The 25,044-nt window shown below is 40.9% G+C and overlaps 1 protein-coding gene across 1 annotated transcript in view; it reads left to right on the top strand.

Annotated features, from left to right (window-relative positions):
* The window catches only part of LOC127580134 (voltage-dependent T-type calcium channel subunit alpha-1G-like), a 278,942-nt gene that overhangs the window by 191,449 nt on the left and 62,449 nt on the right, over positions 1-25,044 (top strand). Inside the window, 3 exon segments of the mRNA XM_052033345.1 lie at positions 2,696-2,821; positions 5,460-5,549; positions 9,288-9,501. Coding sequence (XP_051889305.1) covers positions 2,696-2,821; positions 5,460-5,549; positions 9,288-9,501 — 430 coding nt within the window.

Below are 25,044 nucleotides of genomic sequence, written 5' to 3'. Positions count from 1 at the left end.
CTTGACCAAGCTTAAAGTTAAAAATCTCAAGCCAATGCAGAAGTGTGTCCTTCCTGTACAGTTACATCCTGGCCCCCAGGCCACCTACCAACAGATACCCGCTGGAGTCCTACAGGGCAGTTTAGACTTCCATGCATCTCTCAGCTCTCAAAGTGGGAAATTTGTGTTGCTTTAGCCAACCGGGTTAAACTTGGAAAGTAGTATATTATCCCCATGGAAATGGGTGGGAACAAATGGCCCTCCACAGAATGGTTTGAGTTTAAATGAAATAAATTGTTTTAAATGTATGTGTATATTTTCTAGTATTTTCATTTTGGTCTTGTCTTTTAATTGTTCATCAGTCTTTTTAAATGCTTGTCAAACACATTCATAGTCATGCAACTCAGCTGCAGCTTTGATAGCTGGTGAACATGGGGATATGGCATCATCAGGTGTCAAAGGCATTCCAAGAGTGCAGCCAGCCACTTGTGACCAGAGAGTCACAGCACCGCACAGGGCTTCTCCGATCTTCTCGAAGCTGGCTCACCAGTGGAAGACTGTGCCCAGGAGTACAACAGAAGAGACTTTGTGGTCCAGGAGCAGGCAATTAGCAATCTCAGTGCCAGTAGAAGATCTGTCCTAGTGAATCCATGATGTACCCTCTCTATTGCAAATGCACCTTAGCTTGTGTATAAAGATCAAAAAAAAGAACATAGTCCTGCAGATGTTTCATTACAACAAAGATTACTAGACTTCAGCCCCCTCGCAATAAAGGCCAACATACCATTTGCCGCCTAAAACTCTTGCTGTACTTGGATGTTAACTTTCCATCTTTAATGCAAAAGGATACTCTGATCTCATTGGATATTTGGCAGTTCTTAACCAGCAAAAAATATTCTGCCTTTGTAATCTTGCTACTAATATTTTCCTACATTATTCTCAAAATGCCATCTTCTTGCTTATGGTTTAACCTGTTTAATATCCCCTTTTGGACTTTTTGTGTTCATCGTACGGCTTACTTTCCCATGTGGCTTTGTATCATCCAAAAACTTAGACACTTTTCACTCACTCCAAAGGACCAACTGTAGATGATCTGCGTTAGCCGACAGTTGAAAGTACAGAATGGAAATAGTTGTGGCCCTAGCACTGATCCCCAAGACACCCCATAGTAGCCAGCCAGAGAAGTAAAGAAGACCTAGTTAGACCTATTCTGTATTCTGTCCTTCAGTCAATCTTCTATCAGCTCTGATACATTTCTTCCAGGAACTCTTATTTTGTAGAAGAAAAATTGTTTGTGAAACTTCACAATAATTTGATTTTTTTTTAAAAATCTAGATATACTCCATCCTCTGGATCCACTGTATCTACTGGTTGCATTAAAAATAGCTATTTGTCAAGCACTATTTTCCTTTCATAAAAGTGTTAATTGTGCCTCAGCATATTATGGTTTTATAAATGTCCCGTTACCAGTTTCTTATTATGGAGTCTCGCATTTCTCTGACAACAGATAACAGACAAATGGTCTGTGTTTCCCTATTCCCCATTCTCCTTTCTTAAATAAAGGTGCTACGTTTACTACATTCCAGAATCTAGGAGGTTTTGAAAGATCACTACTTAGTGCATCCACTGTTTCTGTAGCCACCTCTCTTAGGACCTTAGAATGTAGTTCATCAATTGAACTTTTAATCTTATTAAGTTCTTTCATATTTTATATTTGCTAATGATAATTATTTTGATACTAAAAGGAAAATTGCTGGAAAAAAACTCAGCAGGTCAGGCAGCATCTGTGGAGAAAGACACAGAGGTGAACGATCAAAAACTTGAAACATTAACTGCTTCTCTTTCCACAGATGCTGCCTGACCTGCTGAATATTTCCAGCATTTTAAATTCCAGCATCTGTAGTTTTTTTTTCCTTTGCAATTAATTGTTTTAACTTCCTCATGCACAATATTGCCCATTATTTCTCGTATGTTTCTTGTGTTTCCTACTGTCAAGATAAATACAAAATATTTGTTTAAAATTTCAGTTATTCCCTTAATTTCCCAATATAATTTCTCCTACCCCTGTCATGAAGGAACACTCCTTAACTTTTGATCATTTATCTTTACAAACTTATAGAAGCTCTTATAATCTTCTTTTATACTTAGTCTACTGGAGACCTTATGTCCCTAGAAGCTCAAGCTTACCTGCATTTAACTTGGGCTTTTTATCCATTCATACCCATTGTAAAATGCCTATCTTTGCTTGATGATTACTCCTCATGACCTGTCACCAAGTAAGGTTGTTGCAAAAAACCTGAGCCTGACTGAACGATACGACCCATCCAATTCATCAGTGAAGTATTTGTGTTCTTCCAGGCGTTTTTAATATGTGAGCAAATGGGATTAGTGTAGCTGGGTCAAAAGGTTAGCATGGACATGGTGAGCTAAGGGGTTCATTTCTGCGCTGTTCATCTCTATGACTCTATAGCACTTGTACTCATGACATTATGATCTGGAATGCAGTGCCTGACAAGGTGATTGGCATAGATTTAACAGCAATTTTCAACAATAATTTGTATAATATATAAAATTGGGATTAACTGGATAGTGATTCACAGGATAAAATCGGCTGGAAGGTTTCTTTCTATGCTGTCCGATTCTATGATTATGCCTCGTGTCAATTTTCATAAAGAAAACAATCTTTCCAAAGTATGGACATCTGTTTTTATTTCAGCTCTTCAAAGGGAAGTTTTATTTCTGTCTTGGGGAAGACATAAGAAATGTCACCAACAAATCTGACTGCATTCAAGCCAACTACATGTGGATCCGACACAAGTACAACTTTGACAGTTTGGGGCAGGTATGTAGGCATGGATGCTGAAGTCACCGTGGAGCTTTAGATTTGTTGGTGGTGCAGCCTTTGCCTTTCTGTTAGAACTACTCGATATGCATTCGCCATTTCTACACCCAAAGGTCAACTCATTTTGACATATCTTCTTTTATTGGTTGTCTTCAATATAAACATTGACAAGAAAAACTGCATATCTCACTGACAGTTTTGAAAGTTTATATAACTGGAAAGGGTGAGTTCTCCCATTATCACTTTGCAATCAAGATATTAATGCAAAATTACATTGCCCCCTTCCAAAGGGGTTCAGTGATTGTCAAATTAGTGACTTGGATCGAGTCTGCTGCTCTGGTGCCATGATGTGAAACAGGCTTTGGTGCCCTGCTTGGAGGAATGTCCTTTCCTCTATGAGTTACACCAGTGGCAGGGCGCAGAATATCAAGAACCTGTACGTGCCATCATTTTTCAGCAGTTCTTGGTAACAGTCATTTTGCAAGTGAATCATTAAACACCCACAGTACGTCCATGCCCTCTTAAGATGGGCTAGCTGGGAATGATTTTAATGAGTATTTAACAGAATTTGAGCTGGATGCCAGGTAGGCCTGAGATTTCTACATCCATAGCACTATCAATCTTCAAACATTAGAGATTCCAAATCAGGTGTTGACTATGTCAGTTGTTAGCACCTTCCTCTGTGAGTCAGAAGGCTTTGGGTTTCAAGGCCAGTTTAAAATCTAGTCTAACGCTTACTTCTGCCTGGGTATGCCCCTGAACCAATAAAACTCACAGTTATGTGAAGAGCAGGTTCCAGTTGGGCATGTTGCCTTGAACTAGAATCCTTTTCCCACTTAATTAATAAGTTGCCCAAATATTTCAAGCTTTTTGATCCAGATCCCAGAAAGGGTGCTTATTTTCAGGTTTTTAGTCTTAGCCCATAAAACAAAATTGCTCAAAATACAAGTCCCTTTTGGCATGGTGTTCCTGTTGTTATATGGGTAAAAGCCATGTCCATTTTGCATATTCAGCATCTGCCTCGTAGTAGGAGCATCCCTCAAGCAGTCTTAAGGAAATTTTGCTCGAGATGATTTTTGTCCAGGCACCAAAAGGCTTCTTGTTCTTCTTTAATAGGTTGATGCCTTTGCGGCTGTAGGCCAGGTCTCTGTTTAACCACCTACTGAGGGACAACTTGGGCATTCTATGTTGGCGCCGGAAGAGTGGCGACACTTGCAGGCTGCCCCCAGCACATTTTCAGTAATGCAAAAAGACGCATTTCACTGTGTGCTTCAATATCTTCAACTTCTCCAGCAACTTGCAGTGCCTCACGACTGCATTTTGTGAGAGCAAGTGATAATGTATTCGAACCTTGGCTCATGCCTGACCCAAAAGAGAGAATCCTATCAACCGAGACACACTGACATCTAATAAATGTGTGAGGTGTTGCCTGCTTGTCGTTTGGAATTATTGGGCCACATCTTGCTGGCCTGATTGCACCCACTGGTCCCACACACTGGCACTTACACTGTGCTGAAGATGAGAGCCTATGCCATTTGCCATTCATATCCTAGAGCCCAGCAGCACCTGGCCTCGGGCTGTGCAGTGAGGCACCTCCAACCTGGAATCATCCTGATGCCTGGATATGTCATGGGCGGGGCTTCTGTCACCTGTCAAAGCTGTAATTTATATTTCATAGTTTTTAGATATTTGACTTACCATAGACATATAAAAAAACTATTGGAGCAATTAAAACTATTATAAATTTTTTAAATGGAAAGGTAACTAAAAGCACCTAAAATTTATAAATAATGAAAAGCATTAAAGTAAAGCTACTATTTCAAAAGAAAAGAACTACCCCTTTCCTTCCTAAATCTTTTCCTTACAAATTCATTGAACACACGAAAATAGGAAAAGGAGAAGGGCACCAGGCCCCTCAAGCCTGCCCCACCATTCAATAAGATCATGGTTGATCTGTGCTGGCCTCAACTCCTCTTCTGTGACAAATCCCCCATAAACCTCAATTCCTTGATCCTTGAGATATTCACCCATCTCCACCTTAAATCTAATGACCTGGCCTCCACCTCCCTCGGTTGCACAGAATTCCAGGGATTCACTGTGGGGTCTCAGGAATCAGTGGGGTCTCTTGGGAAATCCCAGCAAGCCTGGGCCTAGCCACTGGACTCTAGTAGCTGACAGATTTGCCCTTCAAAATCCATCAGTAATTCCTAAAATTCTGCTTTTGAATTTGCATTTCATGAGCTGTGAGAAATTTGGGGAACACCTCCTGCCCAGCCCCTCCGCACTTAATATGTTCTACCAGATTCAACCTCATCTTAAATTTCGGATGCCAACTTTGTTGTCTGTCCCACATTCTGAATCATTTATCACTGGTTTGTTAATTTTAATATTTGGCATGCACTAAATCTTGGAAGTGAAAATGTTATCCTCCTGCAGTGGTGGGTACTCTGTTTAAGTGGCAAGAGATTAGAGTGTGTGCTAGATGGGATTGGAGACAGCTGGAGTGAGTGTTGCTTGTGTCACTTTGCAAGAAATTGATTTATTCCATTGCCAAAACTAAGTTTAGTGATCACCCCTGCATAGTTAATGATTCATCGCATTTTACTGGATCTAATATTGCTTTTTCTCCCACTGATAGGCCCTGATGTCCTTGTTTGTTCTTGCATCGAAAGATGGGTGGGTTGACATTATGTATGACGGTTTGGATGCAGTGGGAGTGGATCAACAGGTAATCTCAAGTTAATCATCACAAGTTCTGTTTGTGATATTGCAAACCCCAAATGGAAGAGAATTGTGTCTGCTCCTCATAATTGCAATAAGGTCCCAAATCCAAGACCAATTCCCTAAAGATATGAGAACTCTTGCAGCATTTTGCAGCATGTATAAATTTAATATTGGTAGCCTTGACCACCAATGTTCCTAACAGAAGAAAGAAAAATTTACAATTATCAAACCAACCAATTAAATACATTTTTTTCAAGTGCATTTGCTACTCTCAGGTAAGAAACATAACATATAGCATGTCGCCACAATCAATAGACAGTGAAGTTAAACCCAATTTGTTTTAGACATTGGTTCAGAGAAAAGTGCAGACTTAGTCACCAGAGGGAGCTCTACTTCATTTTTTTGGGATAATGCTGAGATCTTTAACAATGTTTGAGCAATCACCATTCCCTGTAATACATTCATAATTTCCATGGCATTAACTTTCCCAATAAAGGTTGCACTGTCCAATTCCAATATTCTGAATGGGAGTGATGCAATCAATGGCCAATCAACATCTTGGCTGGATCATTACTGATATTACAGTCATAGAGCCACACACAGCAACACCCATTTACACTAATCCATGTCAGTTTATTTGATTTGAAAGTAAACAAAGAGAAAATGCTTAGATATAACCTACCTACAGGAAAGATATCAATAAGATTGAAACAGTGCAGAGAAAATTTACAAGGATGTTGCCAGGACTTGAGGGGCTGAGTTATAGGGAAAGTTTGAATAGATTCAGACTTTATTCCCTGGAGCACAGGAAAATGAGGGGAGATCTTATCGAGGTATACAAAGTTATGAGAGGTATAGATAGGGTAAATGCATGCAGGCCTTTTCCCCTATGGTTGGGTGAGAGTAGAACTTGAGGACACAGGTTTATGGTGAAAGGTGAAATATTTAAGGGGAATCTGAGGGGAAACTTCTTCACTCAGAGGGTGGTGCAAGTGTGAAACGAGCTGCCTGTGGAAATAGAAGATGCAGGTTCAATTGCAACATTTAAGAGGAGTTTGGATAGGTACATGGATGGGAGGGGTTTGGAGGGATACGGTCTGGGTGCATGTAGATGGGACTAGGCAGAAGATCAGGTCGGCATGGACTAGATGGGCTGAAGGGCCTGTTTCTGTGGTGCAGTACTCTATGACTCTACTTCTTATATTTTTTATTTGTAGCTAGTGATTCCAGACTATTACATGGGGATGTCAATATTGGTTTTCTCTTCATTGTCAGGAGCTGGGGCCAAGGATGGGTGGAATTGTGCATATCCCTGGAGCGCCAAAGTGATTTGCAGACATTCTGCGGGTTATCAGTGCAATTTGGCAGGCAGGCTGCAGGCTGCTCCACTCTCATCACTATTGGCCAAAAGGTGTGAGGTATCCCCTCCAGCAATTGAATTTGACCAATGTACCTGCCTCCACCACCACCCCAGGCAGACAACGTTCATGTTCAAACTCGTCTTTCTTCTAAAATTAGAGCTGCTAAGGTCAGCACTGATGTCTCCTGCATCTGAGAAGTGAACGGTTCTTGTTTTACTAGTGTTCTGTGTGTTACTGTCACCATTACACAGCTTAGAACATAGAACATAGAACAGTACAGCACAATACAGGCCCTTCGGCCCACAATGCTGTGCTGATCTTTAAACCTCGCCTGAGACTATCTAACCCCTTCCCGCCACAAATCCCTCTATTTTAAATTCCTCCATATGCCTATCTAGTAATCTCTTGAATTTGACCAATGTACCCGCCCCCACGACTGCCCCAGGCAGCACATTCCATGCCCCAACCACTCTCTGGGTAAAAAACCTTCCTCTGATATCTCCCTTGAACTTCCCACCCATTACTTTAAAGCCATGCCCTCTTGTATTGAGCATTGGTGCCCTGGGAAAGAGGCGCTGGCTGTCCACTCTATCTATTAATATTTTGTACATCTCTATCATGTCTCCTCCTTCTCTCCAAAGAGTAAAGCCCTAGCTCCCTTAGTCTCTCCTCATAATGCATACTCTCTAAACCAGGCAGCATCCTGGTAAATCTCATCTGCACCCTTTCCAACGCTTCCATGTCCTTCCTATAATGAGGCGACCAGAACTGGACGCAGTACTCTAAGTGTGTCTTACTGCTATCCACATGTTATCATCAACAAGGTTAGATCATAGGCAAAATTGTGCTGTGTTGGACAGGGGTTGGCAACTTCCCAAACTGCTGCCGTAACTTTCTTTACCAAATTTAGAGAACGACGATGGGAACAAGTGCAATAAAATGTCAGTGATGGCCACCAGATCTGGCGAGCAGCTAAGTTAGTGGAGAACCTAAGTACAATAAGTAACTGAAAGGATAGGATGGGAAAAAAATGAAGGATAATCTTTACTATCAGCCATGACTTGAACTCAGACTGACTGATTCCTCTTTTCTTTCTTCCACCAAGTTCTGGTTGCCAGGGTCTACAAGGTCAGTTCTTTACAGATGCTACAAGGAGACATGCAACCAAGCATTCCCTTTTCCTCATTTCCTGTGACATGTATTTTATTCTCAAAGAAAGAAGTACATTTAATTAACTGAAAATGTGCAGTCAGTTCTAAGGCTGGGTTTGATGGATGTCCAGTGGCTGCAGACACATTCAGGTCTACACTGTGGTGTGTGTGGAGTGTGGAGGAGGGGCAGAGTGCTCAGAGGCAGGAAAACAAGGGAGCCTGTGCTATCACTGGTGGACGAGTGATAGGCATCAGAGACTGTGGTGTTACTGTGGTGGTGTTGGAGTCCATGAAGATGTTGGAAGCTTATGGCTGTGATCAGGTGGGGGAGAGGCACCAGGTACTTAAGCCATGCATGAGTGTGGGAGAACTAACAGACTGAGGATGAGATGAGTGGCAGGGGTTTATTTGGAGAAGGAGATTGGAGTTTGGGGCCTCAGGTGATTGTGTGTTGAGGTCAGGGTGGAGATCAGGTTGGTACAATTCAGGTTATGGGGCGCATCCTGCAAGATGAAGGTTGAGAAGGTGTCTCAGCTGCTAGGGGTTCATGTCCAGCACCATGCTGGTAAGGCCAGGTTGTCCCAGTGTGTCCACCAACAGGTGACTCCCTGGGGCAATGTGATTCAAGTTCCCTGTGGTGATACATTAGGAGCATTGTGAGGAGACTGACATCATTCTGCCCTCTTCTAATGCAGAATTGTGCAAGAATGACTCAGACCAACTGAGTTTCCTGATCGATGCAAAACAACTCGGAGATGTTTAATATCACATTTCACTTGTGAAGATAATCAATTTTCCATAACACTGCATGGGAAAAAAAGATCTAGGGAAATAAGAACAATTCTGGGCCCGACTTTCTAAGACGTGTGAGAGCTGTGGCAAGAGTGTAAAAGAGGTTTACTAGAATGGTGCTGTAGCAGGGGAAATTATACTGGAAAGGCTGTAGGATATTTCTTCACAGAGCAAAGAAATTTTATGAGAAATTTAATATGTTTTCAAAATTATGAAGGATTTGATAGCACAAATAGAATGAAACTTGAAGAAGGGTCAGCAACCAGGGCACATAGATTTACCATGTTGGGCAATAAAGCAATGAGGCAAATGTGGGACATTTTTTTTGTGCAGCTGGTTTTTATGATCTGGGGTGCACTGTCCATGGGGAAAGTTCAATGGAATGGGGTGAGGATTGATGGGCAGATTCCTATAAAGTTGCTGCTTTCCTGCTTTCAGCCAATCATGAACAACAACCCATGGATGCTCCTCTACTTCATCTCCTTCCTGCTCATCGTGGCCTTCTTTGTGCTGAACATGTTTGTCGGGGTGGTGGTGGAGAACTTCCACAAGTGCCGGAAGCACCAGGAGGTGGAGGAGGCCAAGCGCCGCGAGGAGAAGCGTCTCCGACGCATGGAGAAAAAGAGACGGAGTAAGGAGAAACAGCTGGCTGGTCGGTAGTCTTTCTTGTATCTTTCTGAGTCGTGCTTGACCTTTGACACCACTTCTCAGTGCCTGACAATTGGGATATCCCAGAGCATGCCAGTTAGGCCTCTGCATGGTAGAATGAACTGGGCTAAAAACAAGGTCCCATTGGCCAATGTAAAAGTTGCCATGTCATATCTTGCTTGCATGTTTTGGCAGCAACCTTTTCAGAGGGCAAACCGTCTTCTACCCAAAACATTCTCATGAATACAGTACCCGAACAGCGTGACATACAATAGTGCAAAGATATTGGCTCCAAAATGCCATCAGTTGCTTATCATTTTTACATGATACTCTTCTAGTTGAGGGAGTCGATGTCCTGCACTATTGACCTGTTAGTGCACTCACCGTCTGTGTTATTGGATTTTTGTTTCACAACATATATCACGACTGCTTTTCAACCCTTCACTGAAAGGTACAGCTTGGGATATGCCTGAGAACACAACCTATCTGCAGGCAATACTGTACATTAGTTGAATTGTGTCTTGCACAGAGCCTGTTCCTTTTAAAACTGAGGTCTGTAGGGAAAAAGAAATGGAAAGGAAGACATTTCCATTGAAAGCAATGGTGTTACATATTTCAGTGGTGATGGAGCTGCTGTATTTGCAAGATACTGACCTTCCCCATATGTTCAATAAAATGGCTTGATTAATGCTGACAGCCATAAGGTACTGTATTTTATTTAGTGACTGTAGGTACCCTGTGCTCAAAATTTTAAAAGTGAATATTTATCAGAGGGTAAAGAGTGGACAGTTACTTTACAAAGTAAGATAAGACATCTTTATTAGTCACATGTACATTGAAACACACAGTGAAATACATCTTTTGCATAATGTTGTGGGGGCAGCCTGCAAGTGTCGCCACGCTTCCGGCGCCAACATAGCATGCCCACAACTTCCTAACCCATGCATCTTTGGAATGTGGGAGGAAACCGGAGCACCCGGAGGAAACCCACGCAGACACGGGGAGAACGTACAAACTCCTTACAGACAGTGGCCAGAATTGAACCCGGGTCACTGACGCTGTAGTAGCGTTATGCTAACCACTACACTATCGTGCCTGCCCACGTAGCAGTGATAAACAGTTGACAAATTTTGTTAAGAAACTTTACAGAGCATGAAGACTATTTAACCTGCTGTAGTGAACCACATTTCACTGTTATATCTGGTTTGATGGTATGAATTATGTATTTCATTACTACGGGGATACCTTCATGTGTTTGTTATCTTGGCATAGCATTTTTAAGTTGCTCCCTTAGGCTTTACCTAATATTGCATTCACAATAAACCTCTCTGAACCCAGTTTATCAGACAAAGGGGAATACTTCCTCTGAAACAGGGATTGTTCTCCTCCTTAACTGTCAAAATATGTTTCCCCAGATGGTACCGCATACTAATCCTACATTAAGTCTGCAGTTGCTGAATTACATTTAGCTGTGGCTCATGAAGGTTGTGCTTCTAGATTTGGATTTAGCTTTACATGGTTGGATTGGCTTCATTTACCAGATTCTGCCTAATGGTCAAGTACTTCTTACCATCTTGACTTCAGAAGGGATGTTGACTGTCCCTAAGCTGAAGTAAGTTAATGTGTTTGAAAAGTTTCCCCTCTTGTCTCTTTTGAAAGTTAATTGGCATTTTTATAAAATTAGAAGTTGCAGGTCTTCCCCAGCTCCATAGCTAGTAACTTCTTAATTCCATATTGAAAAAGTCACAGAGTCATAGAATACTACAGCACAGAAATAGGACCTTCCGCCCATTTAGTCCATGTCTACCTGATCTTCCTCCTAGTCCCATCTACCTGCACCTGGACCATATCCCTCCAAACCCCTCCCATCCATGTACCTAAATGTTACAAATGAACCCGCATCAACCACTTCCACTGGCAGCTTGTTCCACAGTCGCACCACCCTCTGAGTGAAGTTCCCCCTCAAATTCCCCTTAAATAATTCACCTTTCACCCTAAATCTATGACCTCTAGTTCTAGTCTCACCCAACCTTAGGGGAAAAAGCCTGCATGCATTTACCCTATCTATACCCCCCAATAATTTTGTATAACTCTATAAGATCTCCCCTCATTTTCCTGTGCTCCAGGGAATAAAGTCCTAACCTTTTCAACCTTTCCCTATAACTCAGCTCCTCAAGTTCTGGCAACATCCTTGTAAATTTTCTCTGCAATATTTCAAGCTTATTGATATCTTTCCTGTAGGTAAGTGACCAGAACTGTACACAATACTCTAAATTTGGCCTCACCAATATCTTGTGCAACTTCAACATAACATCCCAACTCCTGTACTCAGTGCCCTGATTTAGGAAGGCCAAAGTGCCAAAAGCTCTCTTTACGACCCGATCCACCTGTGACGCCACTTTCAAGGAACTACGAATCCATATTCCCAGGACCCTTTGTTCTACCGCACACCTCAGAGTCCTACCATTCACTGTGTAAGTCTTACCCTGGTTTGTCCTCCCAAAGTGCAACACGTCACACTTGCCTGCATTGAATTCGATCTGCCATTTTTCAGCCCATTTTGCTAGCTGGTCAAGATCACGCTGAAAGCTTTGATAGCCTTCCTCTCTGTCCACTACACCCCCAATCTTGGTGTCATCTGCAAATTTGCTGATCCAGTGTACCTGGTGTTCACTAAAGTCTTGGTGCGTCTATTACTCGATACCTGTCCATACCTCCACCTTCACCCTACAGTAACTACGGAATTAGCAAATCTCTGCCAGTTTAGTGTTGTTCAACCTTGGGGTCCATACAGTAAATGGATTCCAACCAGGTTAACAGAAGTTCTTCGCAATGTTCAGCATCAACAGAGGTAGCAAATTTCAATCAGCATAGTTTTACTGGCCTCAGTATCCCTGGATTAGGAAGACTCATTAGAGACATAGCAAGATACAGCATAGAAATAGGCCCTTTGGCCCACCATCCACACCAACCGCCAATCACCCATTTTCAATAATCCCATTTTTTATTCACTGCACAATCTCAGAAGATAGTAGGATATCCTGCATAGTTGATGTTCCATTGGTGCTGATGAAGATTGGATACCTTGTTCCCTTACTAGTCCTCCAGACAAGAGCAAAACAATGCTAGGAATTAAAACTGTGTGACAGCAGGAAAAATCAAGTTGTCATTGGAACAAATAATAATGTGGCACTAGAACTGTGCAGGGAAAAGTTATACAGCGATATGGATCAATAGGGATATCCTTTGTCTGGGTTGGTAGGGGAGGGGACTCAGATGAGGACACTGTTGAGTGCTGTTATGACCAGGCTGATATGGGTGCACCATGAGATGGTGAGTGAGCTGCCTCGGTGCCAAGCAGCACAGAGGAATTCAGCTCCTTGTCCCTGCACTATGGAGCCCAGGCTGGGGATCAGCAACAATTCCATGACACCACGCCAACTGTTCAGGTGACAGCTGCTGTGGTGAGACCACAGAGGCTGCCTGTAATCTCACCCTGATCCAGTTAGAGGTCTAGTGTCTGTCACACAGGCTCCAGTAATAAAGGCAGAAAATACTAGAAACACTCAGCAAGTCAGGCAACATCTTATTGAATCATCGAATCATACGTCATGAAACAGGCCTCCTGGCCCAACATGTCCATGCCAACCATCAAATACTCTTCTACACCAATCCAATTTACCAGCACTCGGTCTGTGGCCTTCTATGCTTTGGTGCTTCATATGCTCATCTAGATACTTCCAGATGTTATGAGAGTACCCACATCTACCATCCACTCATTTAGTACATTCCAGATTCCAACTACCTCTGGGATGAAAATGTTTTTCTCAGATCCTCTCTAAACCTCTTCCCCCTCACCCTAAATCTGTGTCCTCTCATTTTTGACACCTGAGTTCCGGGGGAAAGGTTCCTACTATCTACCTTGTCCCTCGTAAGTTTGAATACGAAAATCAGGTCCTCCTCAGCCTCCTCTGCTCCAGGAACGCCAACCCAGACTAACCAGTCTCTCCTCATATCTGAAGTGTTCCATCCCAGGCAATATCCTGGTGAATCCTCTCTGCACCCTCTCCAGTGGAATCACTATCTGTTGTCTTATAAGCTATAAAACCTTCCTGCTCTTATATTTTATGCCCTGGCTAACAACGGCTGTTATTCTGTACTAACCCTTCTTCATCACATTATTTACCTGTGCTGCCACCTCCCGGGATCCTTGGATTTGTACGCCTGGGTCCCATCTGTGTCACGTCAATGAGCCTTTTCCAGAACAGCGTTTTCTGGCATTTTCTGAGGCTCCAAAGCAGCAGTTAGTCAGCAAATTACCATGGAAGTAGTGATTTGCTTACTAATACTCTGCTTACTAACTGCTCCTTTGTTAGCAAGCAAAGGAGCAGTTTGTAAGGTGTCATTCATGTGCAGATCACTGTTCTCCATGGACACAGGGAAGCTACCCATGAGTGGCTTGTGTTCCTCCAGGAGCCAACGGTTAGCTTACTGTTCTGTGTGAACAGAGGGATGCTGCACTCTGGCAGATCGCTGTCCTACATGGGCAGAGAGATGCCACCTGTGAGCTGGTCACTCTCTACGGGAGCAGAGGTATCAAATGGGTGAACTTGGTAGGAGCAGAGACATGCCCCTGTACTCACACCCCTCTTCAGCATGAGCAGAGTCCTGCTCAGGTTGCACAGAAAAGGACAACAGGGACCTGCCTCCTGTGACTGGTTAAGAACAGCAGAAGAAGCTGCAAACAGCAGGTCAGGCAGCATCTATGCTGAGAGAAACAGAGTTAATGCTTCAGGTCGATAATCCTCCTTCAGATGAGCATTTTCTGTTTTTATTTCAGCTTTCCAGCATCTGCAGATTGTTTGCTTTTTCATCTCTGACCAAGAGTCCGTCAACCAGGCTGTCTTCACATCTGGAGGCTGAAGCAATGATGGAATGCTCTAAGTGCCAATAGATCATCACACCATTGACTATTCAGTACCCGGATAGGTTGCCTGGTGTGAAGGTTCATGTCATTGAAGCCTTTTGTCAAGCAAGCACCAATTCACCTCCTACCACCATCCCTCAGGCAATGCAATAGTCTATAGCCTGTCATCCTAGATTGCTTCTTCATTTGGCCAAGGGCAGCAATCTGAAGCTGACCAATCTAGGGCCAGAGCTTCATACAGGTCATCAAAAACATTTATGCAGACTCAAAGGAACAGGGAGCAGCCTTCCAGCAGCCAGACCATGGTTACTCAAGGGAAACTATATTATAATGCAAGGACACATATAAGGTTCTGAAAGGGAAGGCACTAGGGTGCTGAAGTTTAGGCTCAACTGTAATGTTGATTTTTTTGCCATTATAAACAATTCTTAACACACCAGAACTGTTCAAGTGCCCACTCCTTTAGGGCAAATCACAGCTTTCATAAGTGATGTGGCAGCTGCTGGCATTGCTGCAGATCTTGCACTGCCTCATTTATAAAGGTTGCCAATGGAGTGCTGTCATCAGTGATAATTGAATGACTATCTCAGCAGCTAAATGGTGGAGAAAGAATTCCCTGTTTTGGCCAAGTCTGTGAACTTTGAAAGATATCTGAGTAGCCTGCTTTGAGTTGTGAGTTTGGCCAGTCAGATCTCCCATTTTCAGTAGAATGCCCCTTTAAATAACAATAAAAGCAACAAACTAGCACAATAACAATAAAAACAGAAAATGCCAGAAACCTCAGCAAGTCAGAGAAACAGAGTTAACATTTCAAGTTGGAAACCCTTTGTCAGAATTTCTGGTCATTGAGATCTTCAGTCGGAGATCTTCGGCGATATAAATTTAAATTTTAATTTTAAATTTAACTTTTATTTACAGCGTGGTAACAGGCCCTCCCAGCCCAACGAGTCCGCACCGCCCATTTTAAACCCAAATTAACCTACCCGTACGTCTTTGCAATGTGGGAGGAAACCGGAGCACCCGGAGGAAACCCACGCAGACACAGGAGAACGTAAAAACTCCTTACAGACAGCGACGGGGATCGAACCCCGATCGCTGACGCTGTAATATCGTCACTCTAACCGCTACGCTACCACGCCGTGAAAGTTAGATCATTCATCTGAATTTCAGGTTTCTGACCTGAAACATTAACTCTGTTTCTCTTTCAACTGGTGTCGCCTAACTCATTGAATGTTTCCAGCATTTTCAGTTTATTTTAGATTTCCAGCTTCTGTGGTCTTTTTGATTAACACAGTAGCGATGTAACTTGTGCTGACAATATTCCAGTGTAATCATGGGTTGCACCTCAATTTCAAATTTATGTTGGTAAGGACAGGAATGGGCAGTACATGAGTAACAGTGCCATTAGGTGTGTGTCTGATCCTTGGAAAATGCCAAGTGTATTATCTTACTGTATATAGTGAAAGGCACTTTCATGATGGATGCAATTTCACCAGTTAATGATCACTGGTGCATTCTACTCCAGGTTAAATCGATTTTTGCACGATCTGTGCAGATAAACAGCCATTTTCTGGGCTCATATATTTATTTCCAAGTGTGGTTTCTCCTAAAGCTTTTCATAACAGCAAACCATTTTGGCTCATCATAACTCATTCTAGTTTAGTGTAAGTTATGTCCCCACCAAAACAAAATGTGAATCTTTATAGTTGTGTATTAGGTACCTGCAGCACTTTATATCAGGTGTCTGGCCGTGGGTTCATTCAGCACTACTGGTATTGTGTAATCTATGTCCTGATTATTGTCATTTTGAATTATTAACAATCCTTATCATGCAGCCTCAAATGGATCTAAAAAGTTAGACAAATGACATTGTGTCTTTTTCCTATTCATAAAAATTTCACTATGTTTATGGAATGTGGAATCAAAGCAGGCTTTCCAGTACTAAAGCAGTCGTGGTCAAGGTTGTAACTCAAGGATCCAATAACTCAAACAGCACACAAAGGAGCAAAATTTAAAATCCATCAAATGTCCCTTGAGAAATACAGATAAAGTTTATACTATAGATGTACTAACTTGAGATACATTCCAAATATTTAAGTAGGAAGAAAATTGTCACATTTCTGATAGTTTAAAATATTTTACGTTACAATTTTGTTGCAGTCAGGCACAGCAAACCATGTGGAGATAATTTTTTAAATTAATATTCCATGTTTTTTTTAATCCCTGTGATCTTACAGATAGATGTGTTTGCACAAGATATTCACACTGTTGAACTGGGGTGTACAAGTTCCTTTATTTCACTATTCCAAAGAGCAAAGAGCTTCAGCAGGATGTGACGTAATTTGATTTGCCTGCAGGTTGTCACTTTGCTTTGCATGTTCCTCCTCCTTTCGATCTATGGCCGGTTCTTTCTGGTGGTGTCAGCTCGGCTTCCCTACAGTCTGTGTCTCCCTCCATCCTCTCACACTTTCTGCATCTTCCTCTCTTTCCTTCACGCTTTCACTTTTAAAATGAAATCAGCCGTCTTTGAGCACTTTTCTCTCATATATGAAAGCATCTGTAACCTAAAGATGAAAACTGAAAAAGTGATGGTTAAACTTGCAAAGACTAAAACATTTACTGAAATAGTGAAAAACAAAGATTTCTTACAAGAAAAGGAACAGTCACTATTTCTAAATAATTTAACACCCTTTGTATCTCCAACAGTTTAAAAAAGGGATATTAGTGTTACATAGATTGTTCCTTCTAGAGTTAAAGGTGGAGGTGAATTCAATCAATCCAGATCCATTTATGGAAATGTGACAGCCAGTCTCCTGTCTGGCCACGTTTCCTTCTTTTTTCCATTTTTGCCCGTGTGAATCATCACATTCAACTCTGTCCCCTGCTAAGCCATTCTGAAGTGTTGTCTGTTCAATGCAAATGCAAATCCACTGCTAGAGACAACTGAGTTAAATTGTTGAAGACAGGTCATTCCCAGATTGGATGTTGCTGACTGCAAGTTCTAATGCTGACAGCTGCTTCAAAGAAGAGCAAAACCACAAACTGCGTATTGAATCACCACCTTATGTTGAGGTTGCTAAATTTTTAAGAGGAATAGCTATCAGTTGTTATGTTTGCTTTTAGCATTCCCTAAATATGTTCATCAATCAGAGGTTCGTTGTTCTATTAGAGAAGGACAGTCATTGTAATATCTACACATCAATTGATTAATTATCCTTCATCAACACTGGGCTTCTTTGTAATGCACTCAATGAGTAGTAAAACCATGTACCTATTGTTCTTTTGAGAGTCAGTAGAAGTTTGGTGAAACCCCTCAGAATTTTGGGAGCAGCCTGTTGTTTAATTTGTTATCATCCATCTGTGTGGAATATCCTATTTGATTTCAACTAACTGAGCAGATGGACATCACTCAGCCTAAGTTCCCTTGGTCAGTGGAGGCCAAAATCACTGCAGTTTGCCATTGACCCTGAAACTCAGAAACCATTAGAAATTCATCACAGTTTCAAAAATGTAAAGTAAACTGAAAATCTTTTTAAAAAATTCTAATTAGCCTTCTCTGCTTCTCTACCGCTCTGTATTATTGCTGCCTGTGACTTTTCCAAAACCTGTCTTTTCCTGTTTCTTTTCTGTCACGATACCAAAATTTCCTATTGTAACACATTCCAGAGAGAGGGCTTCTATGTTTTATTATTGAATCGATAGGATGAGCAAGTTTACAGAAAGCAAGTCAGACTTATGTTGGTCTTTGTTGTCATTACAGTTAGATAAAAGGTCTGCTATTTGCCTTCTCCTTGAAAATGTTGTCCTTCTTGAGCTATCAGGCTGTGACCCAGCTAGAACTGATAAATTCACAGCCTTGAACCAGCAAGGTTCTGGTCTATCGTTAAGCACCCTGAATCAGTGAATCAGCTTCTTTGCCAAAGACACTCACATCAAAATCTGGATTAAACAGAAGTTAACAAGATTTTTGTGTTTTGGTTTTGGATGTCCAGGAGATAAACAGATTACAACTACATCATATGGAGGTGTTTCCAACACACTTGTTGGTTATTTCATCAGGGTTAAATCCCAGTTCAAATTTCTACCCTTCACAGATAAATGAATCTGCACTGTAGACAGGATGTCAATCTCTTCAATGTAAATCTCTGAAGCAATGTCCCACAGACACAATGATCATGACAAATGCTCTATTTAAGTGATGTTTGTTGAGGGACAAATATTGATCATGTTACCAAAGAGAACTCTGTTAATTTTCTTTAGACTAGTACCTATTCTGGCCAATTTAGAGGCAGTCATTGCCCTGGTTTAACAACTTTTCTGAAAGACAGCACCTTTTCCAGTGCAGCATTCCCTCACTACTGAATTGGACTGTCAATCTAGATTTTGTGCTTGTCTCTGGCATGGGACTTGGAGACATAATCTTCTGACCTGGAGGTGAGAATTGAGCAGGATTGCCTGTCAGAGGGAAATTCCTTTCCAGCAGGTTTAAACACACTTCCCAGCAGATACAAAGATAGAATTGTGAATATCTTTATACACTAGACCCTACCTCTTGAGACTAGGTGTATACTGCTGAGAGTGATAGGACATTAAAATGTGAGATGGACCACAAGAAGGGACTGAAGATTTGAGAAAATTTGGACCATGAAAATTATATCATGAAAGGACTTTGAACAAAAATTAAAGAAAATAGAAAGAAGAATCTTGTCCACATAAGTCTGACTTCATTTTTTAATATCGCCTCAGTTGTAGAATCCATGAATCAGGATCATGAACTCTTACAGTGGCTCAAAACTTGGCCTGTCCTGCAGAAAAAATTGATAAAGAAGCTTGTGGGATGTCATTAGCTAAACAGAATTTATAAGATCTGTTCAACAGATAAAAGACAGCTGCCGTATTAGATTGATAAATGTAAGAAAATAAGTCAGAGAATTTTCTTTTCCTTCACCTCTTTCACCTGCACCTCTCAGGTTACCTTTCCTAATAGGAAAAGCATATTGTAATAATGGTAATGTTAGCGGGTTACTCATATGCTGGTATATAAAATGGTTGATACGGTTTGTTAGGGGAACCCTGTCCTCCTTACCTGATCTAGACTCCAAAACTCAGTTGCATCAAAATGCCATCTGAAGTGACTTATCCCCTGTGAGAACTTGGCTCATCATTACCTGCCCCAAGCTAGTAGGCAAGTTGTAAAGACTGACCTTGACCACAATCTGTCATCCTAGCAAATCAATTTAAAAATGCCAGCATCCCCATCTGCAGAGTTGCAACATGCGACTTTTGGATTTACCAGGATGTCCTTTGCCAGGGTAGCTTGGCCTCCCTTAGTTTCTTATACTTTTCCCATGGGATTGTATTCCACAAGTTTATCAAAATTAGAACTTACCTTATGATGTGATTTCAAATGTAAGAGGAAATAGATTTGAGTCCGGACTGCCAGTTGGACATGCGGCAGCCACTATTTATATTCAATATTTATTAAGTATTTTGTCAGCCGCTTGGTGTTGTGTAATTTGAGTTGATCTTTGAATGCTCTTTAAATTAGCCAACTGAAAGGAAACAGTTTCTGATCAAATTGATTGCAAATACACATGTCAACATTAAAAAAATTATAAATAATGAACAACAAAATGTAATTTCTTTACAACAGTTTACATAGCCATAAACTCCATCTAATTTACTTACTTCCTGACAATTACATTTCTTCCTAATTCCCCAAGGTAATCAAGTAAAATCTACAGGATATTAATCCAATAATGCAGTGTTCATTATTCAACCCAAAGTCAGTTGTATCCTAAAGTCAATTTGTCTCTGCTCCCTACAGAATGAGACTTATAGTATTCCACAATACAGAATGTCATTGTACTATGGATATTCAAACATCACCATCAGGACTACAATAAATTCTCACTCCCATTTCCCCTTCTGATTAGGTTCTATGACGTCATACTAACAAACAGCTTCCAAGGAGTACCATACAATTAAGAACATAAAACAATACTGAAAATGGATCATTTTTCCCATCTAGGCTTCCCCTTCCACTGTCTGTCTACAGTCCACCCTGCTTTGCTCTCCACATTTAATCTTCTGCGAGAAACTCTGCATAATTCCATCCTTTACACTCAAAAGTGTTTACAAAGAAGTCAACAATCATCATTTATTTTCACTCCTATATGATTTATTCCTGGCCCATCAACTTCCAATCAATACTTTACTTGCATTGACTATAGTATAGTACACTACTCCAAAAAATTCCCAACCAATCTGTAGCCTTTGAAATTTAATGATAGTGAATTAGTGCGTTTGGTTGCTACTAAAACAGCAGAAGCTCAAAGCTGGAAGCTACTCACACTTAATGGATGCTGTATCTTTAAGATTAAGCATAGGTAATGCCATGACACAAACATAATACATCACTCTGAAGAGGAATCTTTAACAAATTCAAATCTAATCATTCCATTTGTGCACACTGGAGCTTTTAGTCAGGTGGCATTCAGTCCCAAAACTAGCCGGCTCTGATGTTCCTGTGGTGTTGGGCCTTCCTCACACAGAGTAGCTTATAGGAACATTAACTCTTGATAACGTGACCATATTTATAGATATCCCTTAAATAACCATGGCACCAGGTGGGCAATATCAATTTCAGATGACTGAAGGTTCAGTGAATCCCCAGTGCAAGTAGGCTGCAAGATCTGATATAGCCACTTCCAAGGTATAGGAAATAAAATTGTAGAGCCAGGAGTTCTCTTTCACGACAGAACTAAATTTGGATTTTATTTAGCCAGCATTTAAATAGGTACTGACTTTTGAATAGCAAAGGAATCTAATATGGCAGCTGTGTGGTTGAGGGGCTTTTTTGCTTTGTACTGTAACTTGTATAACAGATTATTATTTTGCTGTAAATCTGAGTAATAATTTCACAGCTATCTCTTTCCCTGTTTTTTCTCACACCAAAAACCGCTGAGCAGTTCCAGAATAGTCATCCTAAACCAAGAAAGCTCTCTCTGGAATATTTCCGAATTATTGTCTGTTTCAGCAAGTGTTAATTGGAAAAGTCTCAACCTGAAAAAAAGGTCCACTAATGGCGGAATCAAGTCCAAAAGTAGTTTTTTTTTAAAGAAATGTTATTCTTGGGGTTTTCTTCAGCGTATTAAGTATTGTGTACTTCTGCCAACAGCTCCCCATGCAACCAAAACACAATCAACAGGTAAGCCAGCCAGATTCTCAATGTCAAGAGAACAGAGCTGTTGCCATGGGTGATAATTATCAAGGCGATACCACATCTCCGTGCTGTCCCCTTCAAAGCCACTAGACCAAGACTTGAGAGTTCAGAACCTTTTAAGGACAAATCTCATTATAAGGGCTACAAAAACTCTTGGTCCATCTTTTTTCATTTGTAAACAGATGACTCAAATCTCACTCTATTCACCCTTGTGTAATGTTACATTGACACATGGGCCTTCAGCACCCTTGCCCCTTTACCCAAACAAAATAGGTTACCCAGATAGTTGGTGCAGAATTTCCCCTGGAGATCCCCATACCCTATCTCCAAAACCCATTCATATCATGGAAGGTTGTGAGCCCACCTCAAGACATTTCCAGGCAGATATTACTTATGGCCAGCAGTATGAGAAGAATCTATTATTAATCTATCTGCATTCTCTAACCAAGTGGTTAACCAAACACATGCTGAAAAAGTATTTATAAAGTTGAGCCCTGTGTTATTGAGCATACATGCAGCATTATCCTGTTACTATCAAATTACAAAGTAAACACAAATAATCTCTGTCACCATGAGTCACATAGCTTATTATAGCTAATTCAACAAGGTGCAACACTATAGTATTTATGAAAATTATTGCTATAAACTAATCCCCACCCATGTTTAACCTAATGCTGTATCTTTAAATGTTCTGCAAGGGACAAACAGAAAGAGCTTTTGACAGCACTTATAATGCTGCTGAATTTTAAACTACAACTTTTAATTTGAGCAGACCTCGAGATACATTACTTCAGTAATGTCCAAATTAATAGTTCAAAATTCTGCAATCCAAGTAAAATGCTGCTCCCTGGATTAGATGTTAAACGATTTCTGCTGTCAACTTAAATCAGATTTGCAGTTGTTAAATCTGAGACAGTAAAATTGGGCAGAAAGACATTCTCACGGGAAGGCAGTAAAACAAAATGGGACCCCCATGTATGAAACGAATACAAGTAGGTTCCAATCCCCTCCTTCACTCCCCTCCCTCACCTAAACTTACCAGATACATCATATGAGCAGTATCCTGAAAAGCATGAAGAATAAGATTCCCATTATTTTACTTCCATTTTTTCATTCCAAAGGCAGACTCAGAAAGACCACTGTGGTTTGTCTTCATGTGTGTTTGTCATTTTGTTTATTATTTAATACTGTCTGTGTGAAATAAGTTTTCGTACTGTCTCTTCATAGTTTGTGCAACTGTCTACTGTGTTGCAATGTTTCAGTGGCCCTTGCAAATGTGTACTAATGATCTCTGAAACTAGGGAGTGCCAGGAAGGACACTAACACATTTTTTTAACAATGCAAATGTCTCTTTCCCCAGATCCTCCAGAGCATTTCATGCTGGCAAGTCAAGGTTTAGTACATACCGTATGTTATGTTTTAATTATGATTCCTGTACCTTCACACCTAGAAAAAAAATATTCACACACTGTAGATACAATTTACTTTGTGCAGTCATGTGTTTAAATTACTGTATTTGATTGTCATTGGCTCAGGCGAAACATTTCCACTGTGTTTAGGTGATGAAAAGAAATGCAGTCTTACTTTGAAGGAATATTTCTTCACCAGTGAGAACCAATTGTAAAATGAGAAGAACAAAGGAATATCCAATATTTACTATTATTACTCCTTGACAAGTGATTTTTTTTCCTGAATGATATTCCAAAGCACTTTTGAGTTCAGATCTTATCAGATGCCTTCAGACAGGGGATCTACAGCCAAATAACCAGTACTCCAAACATATAGTGAAGTAATCCCTCACTGCACCACAACTTGCATTCATGTAGTGCCTTTAACATAGTAAACTCCCAAAGTGCTTACATGTCCATCACGATGTCACAAAATCAGGGTTGAATGACAGTGGCTTGATAGATTTCTTGTGGTGAGGGTCATTATCATGGCAGGTTACAGGATGGAATGTTACTGAAGGACTTTCTGTGTGAAAAAGACATTTTGCTCATGTATTGCTGTAAAAAGCTGTAAAGTTAGCCATAATCTTAAAGGATACTGTTCTTTTATTCTTAGCCTATCGAGAGAGTGGCTTACTATAAGCCAATGCAAGTGAGCAGTCCTTGCTCGGATTAAATAACGTGAACACATTTGAAAGTTGAAATGTTCAAATTAGTATGTTGAGGAGATTTGAACCTTAATAGGAAAAAGAATTGTAGAGAGTTCAGTCAACCCCTCTGTGCACCATCCTCCTTTCAGGAAGCAAGATCTGAATTCTCAATGGGTCAGCTATTGTAACTGGTCATCAACAATGTAAGATACAGTAACTAACCTTGAGCTAAAGTTAGTGTCAAAGTTTTAGCTTGTTTCTGTTTACGTTGTGAATTCATCGGTTCTTGCCAATGGTTCTGGAGGTCGAGCAACAGAACTCTCCACCATTCATCCTGAGCCAAATCTCTTGTAATCATGTTGAGAATATGTCCAAAATGTCCCATTATTGTTGTTTGATGGCTGGGTTTACAGCTTAATTGTGTCCAACCTGTATGTTACAATGAACTGTGTGACTTTCATTTGCTGATTTGTTTTTTGTTCCCCAGTTGTTCCAGGCCACATGCTCTAGCATTTGATTACCTGTTAGGTTTGTTTTCAGTCAGTCTAATCCTGTCCAATTGAGTTTGAGGATGTGGATGTGGTCTCAGAATCTGATCGCCACTCTTTGTTCTCTGTAATATCTTCTGTTGGCTGTGCAAGCGTGTGTATTCTGATGCGTGATGAAGGGCACATGAATTGTCTGTATTTCCCAAGACTAAACAGTTTGTTGTTTTAATCACTGAATGAATTATAAGGAGTCATGGACTACTGCAAAAAACAGAAAATGCTTGAAACACTCAGCAAGTTAGGCAGCATCTATGGGAAGAGATTGAAGACCCTTCATTCTGAACATTTATTTCTCTGTCCTGACCTGCTTAGTGTTTTTGAGACACAAGAGACTGCAGACGCTGGAATTTGGAGCAACAAACAATCTGCTCAAGGAATTCAGTGAGCCAAACAGCACCTGTGGGGGAAATGTTTCCTCTCCACCCCCATAGATGCTGCTTTACCTGCTAGGTCTCTCCAGCACACTGCTGCTGCTGAGAGTTTCCATTTTTTTGTTACATTTCAGATTTCCAGCATCTGCAGTTTTTGTTTGATTTTCATTTACTGTGAAAAACAGTTGCTGAATTGCAAGCAGAGAATGGTCTCATTAAACCCATTATCATTTCAAGCAGATGTTCTGTTATTTTGAACTGAATGATACCCCTAATCAATATCAAGTAAATCAGAGGTTAGATGACACAGTCCTTGAGCACACTGAGTACCCTGCAGTTGAAAACAACGTGGATTGATGAGTTGGAAGTGTCCTTCTA

This window comes from Pristis pectinata, chromosome 18 (genome assembly GCF_009764475.1).
Source record: "Pristis pectinata isolate sPriPec2 chromosome 18, sPriPec2.1.pri, whole genome shotgun sequence".
Lineage (NCBI taxonomy): Eukaryota > Metazoa > Chordata > Chondrichthyes > Rhinopristiformes > Pristidae > Pristis > Pristis pectinata.
The sequence above is the reverse complement of the archived record's forward strand: the minus strand, read 5'-3'. Positions and strand labels throughout refer to the sequence as shown.